The sequence below is a fragment of the Camelina sativa genome, chromosome 16 (genome assembly GCF_000633955.1).
Source record: "Camelina sativa cultivar DH55 chromosome 16, Cs, whole genome shotgun sequence".
In the NCBI taxonomy this organism is placed as follows: domain Eukaryota; kingdom Viridiplantae; phylum Streptophyta; class Magnoliopsida; order Brassicales; family Brassicaceae; genus Camelina; species Camelina sativa.
Window position 1 is genome coordinate 4,249,535 of NC_025700.1, and position 22,246 is coordinate 4,271,780.

The 22,246-nt window shown below is 37.7% G+C and overlaps 5 protein-coding genes, 1 long non-coding RNA gene and 2 pseudogenes across 7 annotated transcripts in view; 5 read left to right on the forward strand and 3 right to left on the reverse strand.

The window, feature by feature from the left end:
* On the forward strand, positions 227–7,396 carry LOC104749706 (histone-lysine N-methyltransferase ATX1-like). 2 transcript variants are annotated; one of them, XM_010471387.2, is made up of 24 exons: positions 227–1,027; positions 1,193–1,244; positions 1,350–1,424; positions 1,529–1,748; positions 1,868–1,994; positions 2,101–2,205; positions 2,355–2,545; positions 2,664–2,756; positions 2,863–2,963; positions 3,058–3,219; positions 3,993–4,136; positions 4,233–4,280; positions 4,395–4,512; positions 4,587–4,652; positions 4,759–4,820; positions 4,916–4,972; positions 5,307–5,375; positions 5,499–5,697; positions 5,882–6,127; positions 6,232–6,293; positions 6,373–6,450; positions 6,680–6,775; positions 6,873–6,976; positions 7,060–7,396. In XM_010471387.2, the coding sequence occupies exons 1-24, from the start codon at positions 477–479 to the stop codon at positions 7,196–7,198; spliced, it is 3,165 nt and encodes a 1,054-aa protein (XP_010469689.1). In that variant the 5' UTR covers positions 227–476; the 3' UTR covers positions 7,199–7,396. The 2 variants fall into 2 exon arrangements, with proteins under 2 accessions (XP_010469689.1, XP_010469690.1); XM_010471388.2 differs by having other exon boundaries at positions 2,866–2,963.
* On the reverse strand, positions 7,825–9,265 carry LOC104753352 (putative nuclease HARBI1). Its single transcript, XM_019238146.1, has one exon. It carries the CDS (start codon positions 9,223–9,225, stop codon positions 7,897–7,899), a length of 1,329 nt encoding a protein of 442 aa, XP_019093691.1. The 5' UTR covers positions 9,226–9,265; the 3' UTR covers positions 7,825–7,896.
* LOC104753354 (glutathione S-transferase T3-like) lies at positions 9,545–12,266 on the reverse strand. Its single transcript, XM_010475617.2, has 3 exons — positions 12,035–12,266; positions 11,323–11,467; positions 9,545–11,097 (listed from the first exon to the last, which is right to left on the reverse strand). The coding sequence occupies exon 3, from the start codon at positions 10,705–10,707 to the stop codon at positions 9,715–9,717; it is 993 nt and encodes a 330-aa protein (XP_010473919.1). The 5' UTR covers positions 10,708–11,097; positions 11,323–11,467; positions 12,035–12,266; the 3' UTR covers positions 9,545–9,714.
* LOC109125136 lies at positions 12,506–14,233 on the forward strand. Its single transcript, XR_002035920.1, has 5 exons — positions 12,506–12,726; positions 13,167–13,248; positions 13,583–13,669; positions 13,872–13,918; positions 14,031–14,233. It is a non-coding gene; the product is annotated as an uncharacterized LOC109125136 (long non-coding RNA).
* On the forward strand, positions 14,243–17,634 carry LOC104749707 (annotated as a pseudogene).
* Positions 17,985–19,171, forward strand: LOC104749710 (annotated as a pseudogene).
* Positions 19,015–20,524, reverse strand: LOC104749708 (40S ribosomal protein S3-2-like). Its single transcript, XM_010471389.2, has 5 exons — positions 20,406–20,524; positions 20,163–20,310; positions 19,890–20,061; positions 19,485–19,671; positions 19,015–19,402 (listed from the first exon to the last, which is right to left on the reverse strand). The coding sequence occupies exons 1-5, from the start codon at positions 20,433–20,435 to the stop codon at positions 19,193–19,195; spliced, it is 747 nt and encodes a 248-aa protein (XP_010469691.1). The 5' UTR covers positions 20,436–20,524; the 3' UTR covers positions 19,015–19,192.
* LOC104749711 (INO80 complex subunit D-like) overlaps positions 20,686–22,246 on the forward strand; it is a 5,288-nt gene continuing 3,727 nt past the window's right edge. Inside the window, exons 1-2 of the mRNA XM_010471390.2 lie at positions 20,686–21,328; positions 21,974–22,231. Coding sequence (XP_010469692.1) covers positions 20,724–21,328; positions 21,974–22,231 — 863 coding nt within the window. The 5' untranslated portion in view covers positions 20,686–20,723. The remainder of the gene's footprint in view (positions 21,329–21,973; positions 22,232–22,246) is intronic.

Genomic DNA, 22,246 nt, shown 5'->3' on the forward strand with positions numbered 1-22,246 from the left:
TATTACATTCTTACATTTTTTTTCTGACATCAAAATGATAATTTTGTTTATCTCAAACTGTCCATATTTTGGGTTTTTTTAATTCTTCGAGCAAACAATTTTTTTTTATAAAAATTAATAATCAGATATTGCTTCACATAGATACATACACACTTATGAATGTAAGCATGCGGAGATATATGAAGAGACAGAGACAATAGATTTAGATCTGGAAAATAAAGTTAAAAGTCATCATCTTTAATAAACCCGGCGGGAAACGATAAAAAAAGCCTTTTAGCTTCTCCCTCCAAAGGATCTCTCTCTCTTTTTTTTTCTTCTTCCCCCTTTTCCTCTGATTCTTCTGCTTTCTAAACCCTAATTTCTCTCATCCACGAAAACCCTAACAAATTTTTTTTGGGGGTTTATCGAAGGAAGGAGAGAGATAGAGAGTGAGCAAAAGGTGTCTCCTTTACGAAGCCCTCTCCGAATTAATCTCCATGGCGTGTGTATCGAATGATACCCAGATCGAAACTGATGTTCACGCGCTCGTGGAAGCTCCAATTCGCTACGATTCTATTGAGAATATGTACTCTGTTACCTCGTCGGCATTGTGCTGTGTTAATGCGGTTGGTTCCCACAGTCTGATGTCTAAGAAGGTTAAGGCCCAGAAGCTTCCGATGATTGAGCAATTTGATGTTGAAAGTAGCGGTGTGAGTGCTAGTGCCGATTGTTGTCGTTCGGATGATGACAAGTTGCGGATTCAGCGTCCTGAGATTGTTCGTGTCTACTATCGCCGCCGTAAGAGACCGCGGAGGGATCGTTTACTAGACCAGGCGGTGGATGTGAAGACTGAAAGCGTGGAGCTTGATGAAACTGAAGAGAAGAAGAAAAGGAAGATTGGTAACTGCGAGTTGGGGAAATTGAGTGTGGATTCAATTGGTTTAAGAAGGTGTAAGAATAGTGGAGATAAGCAAAATGGATCATTCCAAAGGAAGGGCACTTCTATCAAGGATCTGGACAAGGCGCGTTCGGCTAAGAAATGGGTCAGGTTAGGGTCTATCTATCATCTCTTTCATTGTTGAAAGCATGGACGTGCTGTTGTTTTTGCACTGATGATTTTCTTAGTTCAGACTTTGAATCTGTTGACCTTTTATTGTTAGTAGACAGACTACTTGTTTTCTTGGTCGTGTTTGATGGAGTTTTGATGTGGCAGGTTGAGTTATGATGGTGTTGATCCTACAAGTTTCATAGGGTTGCAATGCAAGGCAAGTGTTTTAACTAGACAATTGTCTTGTCCACTTTAAAAGTTATTGCATTCCACTATTTTGTGAAGGGGACATCATAACAGTTGATTGTCGTTTAATCCGTAGGTTTTTTGGCCGCTGGATGCTCTTTGGTATGAAGGTTCTATTGCTGGATACAGTGCAGAGAAAAAGCGTCACACTGTAAGTAGTTTTCTACTCTACTTGAGTTCTGAGTTGGGTAGTTTTGTGAGCTATGTAATATGTAAAAACCTTGTTCCTCTAACAGTGGTCAAATGCTTCTTTAGGTTAAATATGGGGATGGATATGATGAGCATATAGTTCTTGATCGTGAAATGATCAAATTTTTAATTTCTCGTGAAGAGATGGAGCTGTTACATCTGAAGTTTTGTACTAGTAATGTGACTGTTGGTGGCCGTGATTACGATGAGATGGTTGTATTGGCAGCTACTTTGGATGGATGTCAAGATTTTGAGCCTGGAGACATTGTATGGGCAAAACTTGCTGGTTTGTACTAAACTGATTTCCTCCATTTTATAACCCCTCTTTATGCTAACAAAGCATATAGACATAGCAAACTACCTACTGACTTCCATAGAACTGCATTTGCTTTCCTATTCGGACAGGTCATGCTATGTGGCCAGCAGTTATTGTAGACGAATCCGTTATCGGAGAGCGGAAAGGTCTAAACAGCAAGGTATCTGGAGGAGGATCACTCTTGGTCCAATTTTTTGGTACTCATGATTTTGCTAGGTTAGTCAGTGCTTTCTAAATATTTAAATATCTCATGTAGCTACTGAGATGTTGAGATCAATGTTACACATCATCAAGCTGAAGTTAACATCATTTGGTTTTATAGAATAAAAGTAAAGCAAGCAATCTCATTTATCAAAGGGCTTCTTTCGTCATCTCACCTGAAGTGCAAACAACCTCGGTTTGAAGAAGGCATGCAGGAAGCAAAAATGTAAGTCCCTCTCGCTTATCTTTGGCATTCTGCTTTTCTGACTTTCCAGTACATGTTGCATTAACAATTAGACCAATCATTTCTTCCCGATCTTTCTTGAAACCTGAATGTTGCTTGTCCTCAAATATCTGTTATTTTGCCTCACCCAGGTATCTGAAGGAACACAGGCTTCCAGAAAGGATGAGTCAACTTCAAATGGGAGCTGATTCCAATATGACTGATAGTACAGAAGAGGGAAACTCGGGTGGTGATCTTCTTAATGATGGAGAAGTGTGGTTGAGACCAACAGAACAAGTAGATATCCAGTATACAATAGGGGATCTGCGAATAATAAATCTTGGTAAGGCTTGAAACTTATAAGTATGGTGTATAATCTGTCATTCTATGGTTCATTATTTTAAGTTGGCTATAGGAATGAACTCCATTGATAATCTATAGGCATATGACTTGTCTTACAGGAAAGGTTGTGACAGACTCTCAGTTTTTCAAGGATGAGAGTCATATTTGGCCTGAAGGGTATACTGCGATGAGAAAGTTCACATCACTAAAAGGTTATTTGTTTAATCAATTTTTGGCTTTTCCTTATAAATCAGGTATTTTTCCATATTTAATTTATTGAGATTAGTTCATCAATGAGTTGTTGCTTTTGGTTATTAGCAGATCATAGTTCATCTGCCTTGTACAAGATGGAAGTGCTCAGAGATGCCGAGTCAAAGACTCGCCCTCTTTTTAGAGTAACTGCAGATAGTGGAGAGCAGGTGAGTTAAACATATCTATTAGCAGCTGTTTTGATTAAAGTTTTCAGGTCAAAACTCTATCTCTGGCTAACATCGGTAACTAATTTTTTCGTAGTTCAAAGGGCCTACTCCATCGGCCTGCTGGAACAAAATATATAACAGGATAAAAAAGGTCCAGAATACTACTGACAGTCCTAATATTTTGGGTGAGGAACTAAATGGATCTGGTACAGACATGTTTGGTCTCTCCAACCCGGAAGTCATTAAACATTTACAGGTATCTTGTCGTTGCATGTAAAATTATTGTAGTGGTATCCATGTGTTTTCATGATAATATGCTTGCCATTGCATTTCGGTCTCAGAATAATCATCTAATTGTCTGGACACTGAACATTTTGTGGTACCCTGACTTTTGTTTTGTCTCCAAAACGTATATTCAGGACTCAGTTATGTTCAATATGATTGTTTGATGCACGAAACCAAGTTTTCTTATAAGACCATCAAGCTTGTGTACTAAAATTGGTTTGTGGGTAACCTCATTCGCTATTTCCGGGTCCAAAAGCATATTAGAATCACATATTCATCAATGAGACGACACTTACCTCACATACGAAATAATCATTTCTGTCTAGTGACTATGGCTTCTTTTCTTTAAATGTTACAGTTGCTTTCTCTCCCGTAAGAAAACTGTGTGAATTAAATTTACACTTCTTAATTGAAGCCAGCTTCACAAGTAATTACAGAGAGTTTCTAAGGATGAAATATGTGCATTTGGTCTATTGATTATAAGACATTTTGTGTTTTTAGTGAAACTAAAGAGTAAAGTTTTGTGCTGGAGTCTTTATAGCGAAACTAGTTTTGTAGAACATATCACTTTTTATTATTTCATGTGGCAGATACCTATCAAGATGGTTGCTAGATTTTGCAAACTTTTATGGTTAATTCTCTTTGTACTGCTTGGTGAATGCTCCCGGTTTTATACCATTGCATTATTGGTTAGCTTCTAGTGACTACACTTAATATGTGCCCTAATAAACTATTGCCTAGCAGGATTTATCAAAATCCAGACCATCGGCCAATGTTTCCATGTGCAAATATAGTTTGGGAAAGCATCAAAATCAGCCTACTGGTTACCGACCTGTCCGTGTTGATTGGAAAGATCTCGATAAGTGCAATGTCTGCCACATGGATGAGGTAAAGGGTGCATTTTTCTTTTTTATTTTGTTTCTCATGAGAATTCAAATTTTTGCTCTTTAATAAGTTCTGATATATATATTTTTTTGTCTGCAGGAGTATGAGAACAATTTGTTCCTGCAATGTGATAAATGTAGAATGATGGTATTGTTCATGCTCTGAGCTTTTTCAGCTATTATATATCTCTTAGATGTATACTCTATAGTGCCTTATTCTCTTGGGTATGAATCAAATTTGAAATTTCTGGTCCAATACTAGGTCCATGCTAATTGTTATGAAGAGCTAGAACCCGGTGATGGTGCTTTGTGGTTATGCAACTTATGTCGTCCTGACGCTCCTGAAATACCTCCACGGTGTTGTCTTTGTCCTGTAGTAGGTAATTTTACCGTACCATTTGGTTTATGGAGTCTTTATGTGCTTTCGTTAGTGAATAATTGAAACTTCTTTTAGGGGGTGCTATGAAGCCGACAACTGATGGGCGCTGGGCTCATCTGGCTTGTGCTATATGGATCCCAGGTTCAATCTTAATGATTTGCTGTTTTGTATAAGTCTGCTTTCTACTGGAGAATAGGATGCCATATTACTTTCCTTCTTACAAATTAACACTTGTTATTTTATTCAGAAACATGTTTATCTGATGTCAAGAAGATGGAACCGATTGATGGGGTAAATAAAGTCAGTAAAGTATGTACTCATTTTCTTTCAGCTTCTTTACCTTGGTACTATGGCCTTTTCCAAACTCTTATCCCTCTTCTCTTTTTCCTAACTTGTAAAATTAGGATCGCTGGAAATTAATGTGCACTATCTGTGGGGTATCTTATGGAGCTTGTATCCAAGTAAGAATTCGTTCTATGTTAAGAGAAAAATGAATCATTCTTATGCATTCTGTTGTATTCACATACATTAGTAATCTAGTTGAAATTTCCTGACAAAAATGCTGCCAGTATAACTGGCTTTTAGTAAATAATTTCTGATAATTTTTGTAAACCCTTTTACAGAACATCAATTTATTTGCTGAAGTTACAGTTATGTTTGCCATTTATCTCGTGTATGTTCTGAATAATGGAATCTGGTCACGACATAGATCATTTAAACGACTGTGCATGCCATTTTTACAGTCAAATGCAACCAAGGGTTAATATGTATTATTTTAAATGACTACATTTTCAGTGTTCGAACATTTCTTGTCGTGTGGCATATCATCCACTCTGCGCGCGAGCTGCTGGTCTCTGTGTTGAGGTACTTTCCATATCTTACAGACAGAAAATTTTGCATTCATACTTACATTCATGTATTTAAACACAGCAAATCTACAGAACAGATGTTTTCAACTGATTATGGCTTTTCTGACTGTCCATGTAGCTTGAGAATGAGGATAGACTTTTTCTTCTATCAGTGGAGGATGAAGAAGCAGATCAGTGTATTCGCATGCTTTCATTCTGCAAAAGGCATCGACAAACATCAACTGCCTGCCTAGGATCAGAAGACAGGATCAAATCCGTTACTCATAAAACTTCCGAGTATCTCCCACCACCTAATCCATCTGGCTGTGCTCGGACTGGTATGCTAGGATTATATTTTAAATTCACACCACACTTTCGGATAGGATTATTTTTCCTCATTTTTATCTCGCATATGGCCTATGTGTGTTTTGTTCACTTTCATGCTTCTACTTTTATTCGTGTTTGCAATTAATAAGTCAGTCTGGATGAGAATTTTGACATAATTTCCGTGTACTGTTGCAGAGCCGTATAATTGTTTTGCCAGAAGGGGGCGGAAGGAACCTGAAGCTCTTGCTGCGGCTTCTTCAAAGCGACTGTTTGTTGAGAATAAGCCATATGTTATTGGTGGTTACTCTAGACTTGATTTTTCAACTTCTGAATGCTTTCACGGATCCAAGGTGTCACAGATGAGTACTCCAAGCAACATTCTTTCTATGGCCGAGAAATATAGATACATGAAGGAAACATACAGAAAGAGATTAGCATTTGGTAAGCATTGATTCTTCTATAATTATCAGTAAATCTTGAAAGATAGTTAAGTTCCTTTGAAATTCTTCTTTTTCTCCTAATTTTTTTCCCCCTTCTATTTTCAGGGAAATCAGGAATTCATGGTTTTGGCATATTTGCAAAGCTTCCGCACAGGGCAGGAGATATGGTGAGCATACTAAACTAGAACTGGACATATCATCTTTGGAAAGTGTCACTCATGAAAACTTTGTATGAGTTCTGTGCAGATGATTGAATACACGGGAGAACTTGTTAGACCGTCTATAGCTGACAAAAGAGAACGTCTTATCTACAATTCAATGGTGGTACGTATTTTTGACTTTACTAATTTTCACAGTTTGGTGCTAGATGGAAGATTAAATAGACAGTAATGGAACAATTAGTCGGATTAACTTGTACCTTTATTCACCATCTAAATGTTATCTTCTTATTCGAGCAATATTTTCACATAGCATTCCCTTAGTAGTGTAAATCTTGGATGCCGATGAGTTAATCAATATCTGAGAAAAAACAAAAATTTCTTATGTGATATAGGGTGCAGGGACTTACATGTTTAGAATTGATGATAAGCGAGTCATAGATGCTACAAGGGCAGGAAGCATCGCCCACCTGATTAATCATTCCTGTGTGGTATGACTATGATCCGTTAAACTTAGTTGCTTGTATTCGATTTGGTTAGCATCTGCAAACAAAAGAACTAAGCATTTATTGCTTTACTCTTATGCAGCCCAATTGCTATTCAAGAGTCATTACGGTTAATGGAGAGGAGCACATTATCATTTTCGCAAAGAGGGATATCCCTAAGTGGGAAGAGCTGACCTATGACTATAGGTTTCATTTTTGTCGCCCTTCAAATCATCTGAGATATTGTATAATCATATTTCCTACTGCCGCTGATCTTGTAATATTTACAGGTTCTTTTCAATTGGTGAGCGCCTTTCATGTTCATGCGGCTTCCAAGGGTGTCGAGGTGTTGTGAATGATACAGAAGCTGAAGAACAACAGTCAAAAATCTTTGTTCCTCGTTGTGAAATAATCGACTGGACGGAATAAATAATAAAGCTGACTAAAAACTAAAGAAAGAGTAACAAATGTTGTAGCTCCTTAAACTTAGAGCATATGTTGTCTAGCTTTGTCACACTCCATTTTTTTTTTTTGTACATAAACTCATTAGAGAGTAAGTAACTACACCGATCATAGTGACTCTTCATTTGTAAAGCCATTTATAATTCCAGGCTTCTTCTCTATACTTAAAACTTGGTCCTTTCCCGAAAAGAGATATTTTTCACCATCATATCAAAATCATCATCTGCAACGGGAGATTTAACCAAGGTTCTTATTACAAATTGTGATTAAAAATAAAATCAGAATAAAATCAAAAAAATAAGAATTGTCTCTTAGAGCTTCTCCAACGGTAAGGTTCTTATTGTGAGGTTTTTAAATTTTTGAAGAATAGATTTTGTACTTTATGAAAGGAAGAACTTGTAATTGGGTAATTAAAATTTTGCTCCTCCAATGGTGAAGTTCTTATTGGGGTTCTTAATTTTGAAAAAAAATATTTGTCAAAAATATTATTTATGAAATGAAAATATTTTAAGTAAAACATAATTACTTTGAATGTTTAAATAATTTAAATTGTATAAAAATAAGAAATAATAGCATTTCATAAATTTTTAAACATTAATTTTAAAACTTACAAATTATAAAAGCATAGTAAAAATAGGAATACAAATCATAAATGGGATAATAGATTAGTTGTAATCCTGATTGTAACCTTGATTTGTGTCAAACTTTTGCCATATATGTTCAATCAAATCATCATGCAAGCGTTCATTTGTTCTTTTATCACGAACTTCATTTCGCGTGATCATCATCTCGGTGATGTTTGAAAGCCTCGCAGTAGGAAGTGTGTAGTCCACATGTGAAGTTCGGTTTGATTGTGTTTGTTCGAATTCTGCAACATTAAACTGCGTGTACCCATCACGTTCATCTTCTACTATCATATTGTGTAGTATGATACACACTCTCATTATCTTTCCAACTTTTTCTTTATCATGGATGAGAGCCGGGTTTTTTACTATATGGAATCGAGCTTGCAAGACTCCAAAAGCACGTTCAACATCTTTACGAACAGCTTCTTGATATGTAGCAAATAAGGATGCCTTTGGAGTTTGTGGAAGGGGAATAGATTGGATAAAAGTAGCCCATTTTGGATAAATCCCATCGGTGAGATAGTAGGCCAATTTATAGCGGTGCCCGTTGACAGTATAATTCACCTTAGGAGCACAACCTTGTAAAATATCGTCAAAAACTGGTGAGCGATCAAGAACATTGATATCGTTTAATGTACCTGGAGGTCCAAAAAACGCGTGCCATATCCAGAGATCTTGTGACGCTACAGCCTCTAAAACGATGGTTGGCTTTCCAGATCCACGCGTATATTGACCTTTCCATGCGGTTGGGCAATTCTTCCACTCCCAATGCATACAGTCGATGCTTCCTATCATCCCGGGAAATCCGCGCATCTCTCCAATATCGAGTAGTCGTTGAAGATCCGCTGGTGTGGGTCTCCTTAGGTACTCATCTCCAAAAAAGTTTATGATTCCTTGAACAAAATTTTCCAAGCATGAAATCGCAGTGGTTTCAGCAAGGCGAATGTATTCATCTTGCGCGTCAGCTGCACTTCCATATGCCATCATACGAATTGCCGATGTACACTTCTGTATTGGAGAGAGACCAAACCTTCCAGTAGCATCTCGTCTTTGTTGAAAGAATGACATTTCACTTGAGAGTCGATCAACAATGCGCATGAACAAGGGCTTGTTCATTCTAAAACGACGACGAAATATTCGTGGAGAGTATGTTGCATTTTCACAAAAATAATCATTCCACAAGCGGTTGTGTCCTTCTTCACGATTTCTTTCAACATGTGCTCGCTTTTTCTTTGGCTTCGTTGCTTCTTGATGACCACCATTGTAACTTAAAATATTTTCCATCGCTTGATCGTAAATTTGATCGCATACATTATCAATGCATTCATCAATGGTATCATCTATATGATCATGGGAAGATGATGCCATTTTTAGGAGAGTGTTTGATTTGTAAAAGTGAAAGAAAATATTGAATGTGTTTGATTTGTAAAAGCAAAATGGTTGTGAAATTTGTTGTGCCAAACTATGCCAGTTTTATAGAAAACTTTGTGGTCTACAAACGTTGCAAATCTGTGGTCCATAAACGTTGCAATTGTCACGGGGAGAAGAAATAAGAGATTGAAGTATGTGGTATAAGGAGGGAAAAAACAAAACTTGTAAAAAGTAGTGGTGTGTCTAAGTAAATAACAAAAGGAGAACTAGTACAACTCGTTCTCACGGGATAACATAGTTACATATAGCCAAAAAAACAAATAATTCACACTGATCTTGAAGGGTTTGTCACGGGAAACAAACATGCCATTACTCATACAACATAAACATGTCATTACTCATACAAAACATATTCAAAGACATACAAAAGAAACATTCAAATATTACATAAACATGGTGAAATTCAAACTCATAGAACATAAACTCTCAAACTGAATTCCTTGACAACATGTCATTAATAAGCTTGTCTTTTAAAGCAACTTCTGCTTCACTAAGTTGTTCCTTTTTTGTAAGAAGGTTTTCAAGCATGACATGCTTGCTATGCTTCTCTTTTAAAGCAAAATCCTTCTCTTTCAAAGCATAGTCTTGTTGCTTTAGCTCAAGCATCCTCTGAACTTTGCTGACCTGAAACTCTAAGAAAGCCTTCCCTTCTCCCTCAACGGTCGACTCAACATTCTTTTTGGATTTTCCCTTCGACGCCTTAACACCAGGGGGTCGAGTCATACATTCATCGGCTCCATGGTCTTGTGGCATCGAGCTTGAGGACTGTGCAGAACCATCTTGGCATTTTCTTCTTTTTGGGGTTCCAGCGGGTTTAGTAGATGAAGAAGCACACCATTTCTGATCATACCTAAGCTCTCGCCAAGCATGCTCCAAGGTGAACTTCACCTTGTGGTCATTGAAGTAGATTTCATATGCCAGCTTCAGAACATCATCCTCATTTTGTCCACTTGATTTCTGCTTTGTGGCAGCCTCATAGCATCCAACAAACTTGCAAACTATATCATTTATCTTCCCCCACCTCTGCTTACAATGACTTGCTGCTCTATGTGGTCGACCTGCAGCCTTCAGACTTACTGCATAATACTTTGCAATCCGTGACCAAAAGGTTCCACGCTTTTGCTGATTTGAAATTACTGGATCCTTGCTTGTGTTAAGCCATGCACTGATGAGCAGAACATCATCTGCTGGGGTCCATGTAATTCTTGATCTACGCTCGGGTTGTGTCATTTCACCTTGACTTGAAGCACCAGCGTATTGGCTACTAACAATAGGGACTTGTGATGCACCAACCTCAATACTTGGTGAAACATTGTCGTATGGATTGGAGTCCAGACTGTGGGTTTCTCCTTGACTATGTAGGAGATCCATGAAGCCAGGAGAGTTAGTATATGGATTCATGGAACCATATGAATCCATATCGTTTTTTTTTTCTGTGCGTGTTAGAAGTAGAAGGGAAGATATTGCTAAAGGGTCGTGTTAGTAGCAATCAATGTGAGGGTTTGGTTAAAAACGATTTGGTTTGTGTTAGTAGCAATCAATGAGAAAGTAAATTTCCACTTCAACTACAAAGCATTGAACACACCCCATAAACACAACCATTGAACAACCAACGAACACAACACAATCAATACAAGACTTACTGCTTACCTAATCTGACAAGACCGGTTTAGTTATTTGGTAGTTGGAAGCAGTGAATTAAACAAAATTAAGTAAAAAAGGAAACTAACCTGCTTGAATTCTCTAGTTTTTGCCATTTGTTGACCCGACCAAACTGATCACAAGTCTACCATGGTCTCCCTTACCAAACTAATCACAAGAAACAATATAAAAGAGAGGTTGAGAGAAACGGATCAGTGATCACATTTTTAATGAGTTGAGATATATGAAATATACACCCATAACAAGAACTCATAACAATTCTCGTTCCATTGTTTGGTTAATTCTACACAAACGGATAAAAAGGGACTTAAACACAAGGATTCATGGAACAATCACAACTAAGTATGAGAGTTAATACTACTAGTATAGTACCTGTATTTGTCAGGGAATTTGCCTTTCTCCATGTAAGTCATGAAGTGATGAGCAAGTCCAGGAGGAATCGGCTCCTCCATCACTATGGACGAATCTGCTGCTAGCTCCGTTTTTGCAGAAGCCTCTAGCTGAATCGATTAAGCTCCTGAAACACAAAGCATCCTTTGTTTTTAGTAAAACTCAGTAACAAGTGATCTGCAAAGCAACAAAAACAACTAATTAAACAGCAAAGATACTTGCTTTCTCGACATTTATAGACGTATAAATGATTACAAGAGGATGATCATAACCAAAACTGAAACAAAAACAGATAAGTTATATCCTAGTTCACTTTTTAAAAGCCACTATTACAATCTATATCAACTACAAATGCAACATACTTCACAGCCTTACCAACACCTCTAAAACCATTTGATTGAATAATTTTGAAGACATAAACGATAGATTTTCAAGCATTCTAAACTTTCAAATCATTCTCGTTAATTCTAACAGTTATATATTGCAACACTTTAAGAGAGTTTTAATAGAATTGTAAAGATATCAATTCCACTAATTTCTGTTTCGTTCTCTCACCACGTTAACAAAAAAAAAAAAAAAAAACAATGTCATCTTTCTTTCATGCGAATAAAGAGAAACAGAGCAATAAAACAGAAAACAGAAGGAGGTAAGAGAATAAAACAGAGACTTTGAGCACATTCTACAAACAGATTACCCTAATTACAATCATGCATGGTGGAGAAGACTCAACGCTTTCCCATATGTCGTTCCGATTAGTTAATCAAAATCTCTGATTTCTGATTGATTAGTCAAAACCTCCGATTAGCGATTGGTTAATCAAAACCTCCGATTGCCAGGTTCTGATTTTGTCAAAAAAAAAGTCTCTTTGTTTTGGGTTGGGAGTATCGCGAGAAAGAGAGAAGAGGAAGAGGAAGAGGAAGAGAAAGGGGAAAAAAAAATTTGTTTTTATATTAAAAACTAAGTGAAAGATATGCTGACACGTATTTGTTAAGAGGCAACTCTTAAGCTTGTTAAATAAGAGGCAACTCTTATCTTTTTTATTAGTTCTGATTTATTTTTAATCACAATCTGTAATAAAAACCTTTGCTAAATCCACCGTTGGAGAAGCTCTTATTTAGTAAGTTTAAAGTTGCCTCTTGTTGGATACGTGTCAGTATATCGTTGGGTTAATTCTTTTATATAAAAAAACAAGTTTTTTTTTGTTTTCCTCTTCCTCTTCTCTCGCTCTCGCGATATTCTCAACCCTGACAATCGAAGCTTTTGCTTAACCGAACTCTAATCGGAGATTTTGATTAATCAATCTCCAATTGGAGCTTTTGATTCACCAAATTGAAGCGCTACATTCACCAACCGGCAGATTTTGATGAACCAATCTCGATTATACAAGTAATTCCCTTTCTCTGATTCTCTGAATTCTCGTTTAGTAAGGGTATAGAAATTAGGGTTCTTCAAAATCTGTTTCTATTTGTGTTCATAGGCATGATTGTAATTAGGGTAATCTGTTTGTAGAATGTGATCAAAGTCTCTGTTTTATTCTCTTACCTCTCTCTGTTTTATTGCTCTGCTTTTCTTGAATTATGCTTTTTATGCCACCCAACAGATGCTTGACCTTTAAAAATAGATATATGTTTTAATTGGGCTGCAACTTGGTTTTAGTTGTGCTGGTAAGGCTGTCAAGTATGTCGCATGGTTGTTTTTTTGTTGCTTTGCAGATCATTTGTTACTGAGTTTTACTAAAAACAATGGATGAATCAGATAAATGTTTTTTAAACAAAATATCAAAGACTGATGTCAGAGTACTGTTCTCTGTGTTTGGTGTCCTGCAGATCTTTCAACATCAGCAAAATTACAAGCAGAAGAGCATGTCCTGCAATGGGCCATGACTAGCTGGACAAGAAGCTGCTGCAGGTACGCTGTTTAATTTATCCATGATTGAAGATGAGTTTAGGCATATATTGTTTGTTTCCATCAGTCTTGTCCATTGTTTGAGAGTGTGGCTATTAGATATCATCCTGTTTTTGTCTTTATAGGTGATGCGTTTTGGTCTTTGTAGGTGTTTCACTCTATGATTTTGGTTTCAATAGTTTCTACTTATCATCCTGTTTGTTATACATAGTAACTTTTGAGTGAAAACCTTGTGCCTTTTGCTTTCTCAGCAGAATCATGTGTCTTGGTTTCGTTTTGAGTTGAACAATGTTTTTATTTCACCTCTCTGAGTTTTTACTTATTTCGTATGGTGCAGTACATTCATGGTTTAGCTGCTAAAGGAGTTCATTTTATTCATCGCCCAGGACCAACGCTTCAGGATCTTGGGTTCTTTCTTCTTCCGGTTTGTCTCTTTAGATATATCAGCTATATAGCTCAGTTTCCTCAGTAAAATTTTTGTATTATTTGGCTCTCTTTCTGGATATATGTTCTGATTAACAGCTGAATCAGACCAGCCATTACACAAGAATTGACCCAAACAACAAAATGTCACTGAATACAGTAGATATATTTATTGACTTGGTTGGTTGTGTTGATTTCTGAAGGTATACTGTGAATTTGGTGGTGTTCTGTATAGACAAGAAGTTACCAGGTTTGATCTCAGCAAAAACTCTTCTTCACTGACTGAAATCCAACAGTATATGTAGTATTTTGCGGAGACACAGAATGTCTCATCATATCTTTCTCTAATGTGCATACAACAGAGTTACCAGATCAGACAGCTGTGTTGCTCCCAGTAATCACAAAAGACAGAACCAAAGAAGAGAACCACAAGCTGTTCAATGAGAACGGTGTTAATCCTGCTGATTGGGTAACCATCTGATTTAGTGGTGCAAAATTTTAAAAATAAGAACCCCAATTACAGCTTCACTATTGGAGGAGCAAAATTTTAATTACTCTTTTAGGAGTTCTTATTTTTTTAAAGTACACAATAAAATATTTAAAAAATTTAAGAGGCTCAAAATTATATTCTCCCACTTCCCAACTACAGTACTTCAGTCTTCAGATAAGGAGCCGACGTCTTTCCATCAAGACCAGACATCTGCCAATCCTGGTTTGGTTTGTAGTGTTTTTGTGTGGTAAATTAAATCATTTAAATAACATATTAGAAAAAATTCAAAAGATTTCTTACGATATTCGTTTTCCCGCCGAGTTGGAAATTTTCAGAAGAAAACTAAAAAGGTTTCAGAGATTCAGAAGTTAAGATAGCAAAATAAAATAAGAAAGAGAGGCTGCGAGAGAATGAGAGAGCGTACGAGGAGGAGGAGGAGAGATATACAGAGGCAACTCAGTTTGAGAGGGTACCACCTCAAAGTCGATGCCCTAGATATGATTGAAGACTTCCCAGATGAAGATATCAAACTCCTTCTCAATCGCCTCCAGCAGGAATCGCGTATCGCCTGATCTCCCTCTTTATCTATATATGTCTAGATAGAGAGTATTCGAAGACAAGAGATGCTCATATATACAGGTTGCGATTTTTTAAAATGACGTTGCAGGTTCATCTACACTCGATGTGGAAACAATTCGAAACGTGATTGAAGAAGCGGCAACAGATGAAACTACCAACTCTGCTTATTCCTTGGCGGTCATCGACAACGTGTTTCTTGTCCCTAAATTTCGATATGATGTTGTTAATAAGCGTTTCATCGAGTAAGCCTTTTCTACTAAAATTAATGTCCCCTCAAGTGCCTTAGCTTTGGTAGAGATCGATGTCATTGTTTATATGGCTTATATATATAAAAAATTTGCTCTGAGTATTGAAGTATAATTGATTTCAGGCATGAGACTAATCTGCCTGTTCACGGTGGGGCTTCTGCAAAAACAGATATATACAAGGAACGATTCAGGTTGCTGTCTCAGAGAGTTTCTCGCGCTGATTCTTTTTCTAGGCCAGTATCTGATACTGATATGCTCCAGTTTAAGAAGCGTGAGGTACTTTATCTTAGTTTCTTGTCAAATGTGCTTTTGTGTGTGATTTTGCGAATTAAAAGAGTTTGTTGTTGCATGTTCTTTCTTGTAGATATCTTCAATCCAGTCTCTAGCATTTGAAATGGGTGATGGGATTGATATCACAGTTGGAAGATGGACATTTCTACCTTGAAGACCTTTCAGCTTCTGTAGAGATTGATTTCTCCAAAGCAATATCCTTATCTGCAAAATCTGGACTTATAAAGGCATAGCGGCCCAAAAGAATTGCATTATGGCTACTTTTTCTTTGACAATCAGTACAAGATAACAACAGGATTTTTCACTGAGAATACTATCATTTTGGCAGAAGGTGAAATGCACAATGGTATCTTTCAGGTAAACTATAATATGCGCAAGTGCACATTCATATAAGAGCTACGATATAAAGATGTTAGTCATAGGTGGGTAATGACTATAGAACTAAGTCATTTGTATGGTCTTCTCTGTAAGACTGTGACCATTAACACGTATACAAGTCTCCAAAAACACACTTGAATAGATTCAATGGAATATGCAAATGTATGTTCCTATCAGTGGAATGATGATGCCCTGTAACAAACCTCTTCTAAAGTCTTTTTGTTTTTCTCATGTGTTTGATAAAGGTGATTGCATGTGGATTTCCTCCTATAGAAGACAGGGATAAAACACTGAGGATACATCGTGACAACGATTTTTTCGGATGTGGCAGGCCAACTAAACACGAGATGGTAATCCCTGAGTCTTCTTCATTTGTTCTTCTGGATTTCAGAAAGTTGTAAATTTCCTGTCCGATTACCTTACATAAGTAAGTCAGAGCAGAATAAATATGTTTTTGTTGCCTCTGATCACAGATTAGACTTGCCAACCTAGAAAGACAAGCGGTGAATGACACATTTGTCATATTTTCTGACATATGGCTGGATGACGAAGAGGTGAGTTGGATAGTGATATTTTCCCTCCTTGTATGCTTAAAGAGAACTAATTGATAATGCCAAAATGTGTTGTCTGTAATGAAAGATTCTCGGGAAGCTGGAAACGGTTCTTGATCGTTTTGAAAGTGTGGAGATAGTGCCTTCTTTGTTTGTTTTCATGGGAAACTTTTGTTCTCGCCCATGCAACTTATCGTTTGGTTCTTATTCAAGTCTTAGGTAAAGGGATCATTGTAGCTACAACTCCTCAATTGTCATAAAAAAAACATCTGTTCTTATATATTCTTTAGGACACGCATCCATTTCATTTTCAGGCAGCAGTTTGGTAAACTTGGGAGAATGATTGGAAACCATCCAAAGCTAAAAGCAAACAGTCGGTTTTTATTCATTCCAGGTCCCCATGACGCAGGTACCATCTTAATCACCATATAAATACATGAATAAAGCCAGGGTTCACCATGAGGGAGACATGAATAATAAAAACTCATTATATCTGACAGGTCCTTCGACAGTCTTGCCAAGATGCGGTTTACCAGAGTATTTAACTGAAGAGCTTCGAGAAGTTATTCCTAATGCGATATTTTCAAGCAACCCTTGCAGGTAAAGTTTTCTATTCTGCGTGTGAACTCTCTATTGTTCAGCATTACGGTTTTTACTCTTGGTCTTCTGAATCATGAGGAACATATATAGAAGCTGCAGCAATGATCTTGTATTTGTAAAATGCAGAGTAAAGTTCGACAACAACGAGATTGTGTTCTTCCGGCAAGACCTTCTGTACCGGATGAGCCGTTCAAGCTTAATAACGCCTTCCTCAGAAGAAACTACAGACCCCTTTGACCACGTAAACACATCTCTTGTCTCCATTAGTTTCCAACTTTTGAAGTTTTGATTTTACAGTTTCTTCGAATAATCTGAAAACTTTGTATAATTTTGTTGGTTCAGCTTGTCTCCACATTGATTCATCAGAGCCATCTATGTCCTCTACCTCTATTGGTTCAACCCATCATTTGGAACTATGATCACTGTCTACAACTATATCCAACTCCTCACACGGTATACTCTCTTAAAACCTTCTTATCATAAAGATTGTATATATTCCACCTAGTTTGGTAGCACGAAAAGGCTGATTGTTGTTGTTGTTTGGAAACAGATAGTATTAGGTGACAAGAGTGAGCAAAAGGATTGTAAAATCGGGGGAGCAAAATGTTTCAATCCAGGCTCCTTTTCAACTGATAGCACCTACGTAGTCTATCGACCTTCCGATCAAGAAATCGATACATGTCCTTTCAGACAGCCAGCCTGAGCTTAAAACATAACCCGATACATGTCCTCTTCTTTGCTTCTCTGTCATATTCTTTATCATCTCCAACAGGATGTGTTTATTCAACAAAATCAAATTTAGTCATAAATTTATAATTCAATTCAGTTTCTTGGCCTGCATGTTAATCGAGTATATCACAATAAGCTGCCCTGGCCTATACATTAGGTCGGCACGTTATAATGTATATTTTGATGGCATGGAGGCGTATAGTTATAGTGTATAGATCTGATCAACTAACAGCTGTGATGATGCAATCTACGAAGCTATGTTTTGAAGGTTGGAACAAACTGAATTTTTAATAGTTTCAAAGCTTTTTCAACTTTGACTTTTTCCTCAGGTCCTCCTTTTCCCTCGCCGTAAATACCAAGTCTCAACCCATAAACTCCTCTCTCTTGTCAGTTAAAAGACTAGAGACCTTTTTTTCTACAAACTAATATCAAAAATATCTAACACTAGATATGTCTTCTTCCTCTTTATCAATCTCTATCTTGGCCGTGGTGGCCTTGCAACTCCATTTTATCCACAGTGTTTTGTCCCTAAACCAGACCAATTCGTATCTGCAACACATATGCATCAAAAGTGAAGGGACATACAAGCAGGAGAGTTCATATGAGAGCGAACTCAAACGTCACCTCGACTATTCTATTAGCAATAATCTAGACTACGGTTTCATCCACGGTGTAGGTGGTGAGGGTCCCAATACCTTCTACATCAAGGCTCAGTGTCGGGGCGATGCCTCCGAATCTGAGTGCCGCTCTTGCCTCTCTACCGCCTTCTCTGGGGTAACGTCATTTCAATATAATCTATTAGCCTGTCACACTTCAGTTAGTTGTACAAAGAGCAATAGTTCTCGATTGTGATATATATATATATCTAATCGTAAAATATGTGACAGATTCTTAGGAAATGTCGGAACAACAAAGGGAGAATCATATGGTACGACAACTGTTTTCTCTTTTCTCTTTTCTCTACATTTCTACTATCTATACCTATCAGAAGATCGACTACAAGCACTATTTGTATTTGCACAATGCTAAAGATGTGAGCGGCGGCAATACAAAGTTGTTCAACAAGAATACGAGGGATCTCCTTTATAAGCTGAAGGAGAAAGCAATTCGTAAACAGCAAAAGCCCTATACAAGAGACTACTTGTATGCGACCGCCGAGGAAAGTCTAGGGACGATGAAATTGTATGGAATGATGCAGTGTACACAAGACTTGTCGGTTAAAAATTGCAGTGTGTGTTTGGATACGATTATAGCGAAGCTTCCCAAATGCTGCAACGGTAAACAAGGAGGAAGAGTTTTGAATCCTAGTTGTACGTTTAGGTTCTAGCTTTACCCTTTTGTAAAAACATATACGACTATTTAACGAGAGCTCCAAATACTGAGTTTTTTTGGTTATGTTCGAATAAATGTTTTGAGCAAATAAAAGTAATTTACCCTGTGATTTTACTTGTATAACACACCATATTTGAGACTAACATAATCATAGAACTCAAAACATTTCCACCTCCAGAAAACTTGACACAAGTTTGGAAACAACATGAGAAAAAACTTGTCTGCTTCGAGAATATAAGAGATACGACTAGTGACTGTCAAAAGAGGCATAAAAGTTATAACAAAAAGATCAAAATCCCATGGGGTAACAGTAAAGAAAGTCTTCACTAGGCCACCACAACCATCGCAGGGTAATCTACGGCTGTGAGTGGCTCTGGCAAAAGAGCAGCTGGGGCAGCAACCTGAGGAGGGGCAAAGTTGACATCGTCTTCTTTAGGAGTATGAATGATCACAACATCAGGCAATGGTGTCTTTGGTCCATTTATGCCCTTAGGGTCCCAATCAAGCATAACCTTAACCTTGATTCCCAACACACCCTGCACATTCGGTTTAACCAGACTTAGATTGGACACATTGCTGAATCACTTATTCACTTTAGAACATGGGGAATAAACTGACCTGTCTAAGCAAAACATGTCTCACTGCAGAGTCAATGTATTCCTTAGTTGGTTGACCAGATGAAACCATGTAACCATCCTTAAACTTCATCGACTTAGCACGTGCAGCACGGAGCTTTCCACTCACGATGACCTCGCATCCCTTAGCTCCACTCTCCATAACAAATCTCAAAACACCATAACAGGCCCTGTACAGGTAAATAACCATTGCAGTATTAACATCTTGGGGATAAAAGTTCAAGAGTGAAACAAGATATGCCAGGACCTAGACAAAGAACTGCTTATAAGACAAGCTAGCAAAATCAAATAGCTAAATGAATAGCCTCAACTGATGATGTTTCTAATCAAACAAAGTAACATATACAAGTCGCAAGAGAAGACATAAAGATTGCAGAAATTGTCGTACCTACGAACAGCAAGACCACCGAGAAGTTTGTAACGTAGAGACTCAGCCTGAGCAATGGCACAGAGACCTCTGTTGTTAACCTTTTCAGCATAAAGCTCAACACTGTCTTGAGGAAACTTGAATCTCTTCTGAACAAGTGATGTCAATTCCCTAATTCTCCTCCCCTTCTCACCTTTAAAACCCAAACAACATTTCCCGATGATATCAGATCTCAAAACAGACTCACACAGGTCCCCTAAATTGAAATGCAATAAAGATCAATCAACAACATACCGAGAACGTTCTGAGTACGGGTAGCTCTGATGATAATCTCAGTCCTCATTGGAGTAACCCTAACCTCAACACCAGAGTAACCATCCTCTGCAAGCTCTCTAGTCAGAACCTCATTCAATTCAGCGTAGAATACACCATCAGCTACAAACTACAAACACATCAACCAAAATCAGTTCCAATACTACTACACACAGAGCGAGACAAATCCATCTATGAAAGCAAAAAATGAAATAAAAAATTCACCTTTCTCTTCTTGCTAATTTGAGTCGCCATATTTGTGGATTTGATGATCAGCCGATCTCTGAAACCCTAAATGTTGCAGTTATCTCGAAGAGGATCGGTGAAGCAAGACCGTGATCGTTATCGGATTTAGTATTTATATTGACCTAATTCAGAAAACTCAGGTTTCACATCTAATTAAACTTGGGCTTATATGTTGATTAATCCAGCCCAATGGACATTTACTGGGCTTTTGAAAATTTAAGTACTAATATATTTCTAAAAATTAACAATTTCATTTTCCGATTGATTCTAAAGAGCCGTCATTTCCCGACGACGGCGATGGCGTCAGCTTCCAAGAACGTTCAGCAAAACCCTTCCTCCTCGAAACCACCAAGGCCTCCAACGTCTTCCTCCGCCGTGGCTTCCACCTCATCAGAACCCCAAATTCGGAACCCTAACCCTAACACAAACGTCTTACCATCGACTTCGGATTCACCGATCGCGATGTCTCAAGAGGATGAAATCTTCACACGCTCCAGTCACCTAACCCGCCCGGAGCTTCTCCGACGCCGATCGCACAACCTTAAGCAGCTCGCCAAGTGTTACAGAGACCATTATTGGGCTTTGATGGAGGATCTCAAGGGGCAACACAGGGATTACTGGTGGAAGTATGGGAGTAGTCCGTTCAAAGAGGAACATAATCAATCGAATAAGAGACGGAGGCTTGGTCAAGAGGGAGATGGTGGTGATGCTGTTGAAGGTAGTGGAGACAATGGTACTAACAATGATGGTGGTAAGACTGGTCAGTATGCGAATAGTAATTGTGGGAGTTGTATGTATGGTTGCAAAGCTAAAGCTATGGCGCTTACCAAGTATTGTCAGCTTCATATTCTCAAGGATAGTAAGCAGAAGCTCTACACGGGTTGTACTAACGTTATAAAACGGTTTGTTTCGATTTCCCCTTTCTTTTGTTTTGTAATTTCTCATAAAATAGGCTTCAAGTTATGTTCTTTACATGTTTTAGTTGCGTTAAGATTTTGAGTGATGATGAGTTTAAATTGGGAATTAGATTGTGTGGAGTAGTGAGCCAAACCGAGAGAGGTTTCTTGTTTTAATTCGTGTTTGCAGAAGGGATTTGGGATTGTCACTTAGCTCCGTTTCAAGGTTTTTTTTAAGGGATTGGGAGAAATTTTAGTTTTTGGACACCGAAATAGTTATACATTTTATAGATTCGGTATTTGCCTTGTTTTACAACCTTGATTGATGTGTTGTGTTATCCTGGTTGAGATACATAACTGTCACAGATGCTTGAAGTTGTCTCTGTCAATGTGTATTTGTAAGAGAGTTAGGATTGTGAGTATTATAGCATAATTAGAGATCATCTTTACAAATTGAGTTCCAGGATGAAACTGTAATTGAGTTGCAGCAGTCCTACTTCTGTAGTTGTAACAAAAGAGTAACTAGATGTCAGATTGATACATTATCATTCTCAGATTGGGTTTCATATACTTTTTATTTTTGTATAGTGATTCATATGATGATAATTTAAGAACTTTCTCTCCTAACTCTGCATTTTGTACCCCTTTCAGAGCTCCAGCAGGACCATTACTTTGTGGAAAACCAACACTAGCGTCGACTGTTCCTGCACTGTGCAATATGCACTTCCAGAAATCCCAAAAGCTTGTTACGAAAGCTCTAAAGGATGCTGGTCACAATGCCTCTACAACAAGCAAGCCTCCTCCAAAGCTTCATGTTATAGTAGCTGCATTTGTGCATCATATTCAAGCAAAAAGAAAAAATCCACAGAAGGAGGGTAAACTTAAAAGTGTTGTAAAAGAAGAAAATACATGCTGAGTTAAGCT

Coding starts and splice junctions, on each gene's coding strand:
- LOC104749706 (XM_010471387.2), top strand. CDS start 477: ATGGCGTGTGTATCGAATGATACCCAGATCGAAACTGATGTTCACGCG. Junction 2,757..2,862: donor AAAGTTCACATCACTAAAAG/GTTATTTGTTTA, acceptor TTTGGTTATTAG/CAGATCATAGTTCATCTGCC. Junction 6,451..6,679: donor TTATCTACAATTCAATGGTG/GTACGTATTTTT, acceptor TATGTGATATAG/GGTGCAGGGACTTACATGTT.
- LOC104753352 (XM_019238146.1), bottom strand. CDS start 9,225: ATGGCATCATCTTCCCATGATCATATAGATGATACCATTGATGAATGC.
- LOC104753354 (XM_010475617.2), bottom strand. CDS start 10,707: ATGGATTCATATGGTTCCATGAATCCATATACTAACTCTCCTGGCTTC.
- LOC104749708 (XM_010471389.2), bottom strand. CDS start 20,435: ATGGCGACTCAAATTAGCAAGAAGAGAAAG. Junction 20,062..20,162: donor CCGTACTCAGAACGTTCTCG/GTATGTTGTTGA, acceptor TGGGTTTTAAAG/GTGAGAAGGGGAGGAGAATT. Junction 19,403..19,484: donor GACATGTTTTGCTTAGACAG/GTCAGTTTATTC, acceptor CCGAATGTGCAG/GGTGTGTTGGGAATCAAGGT.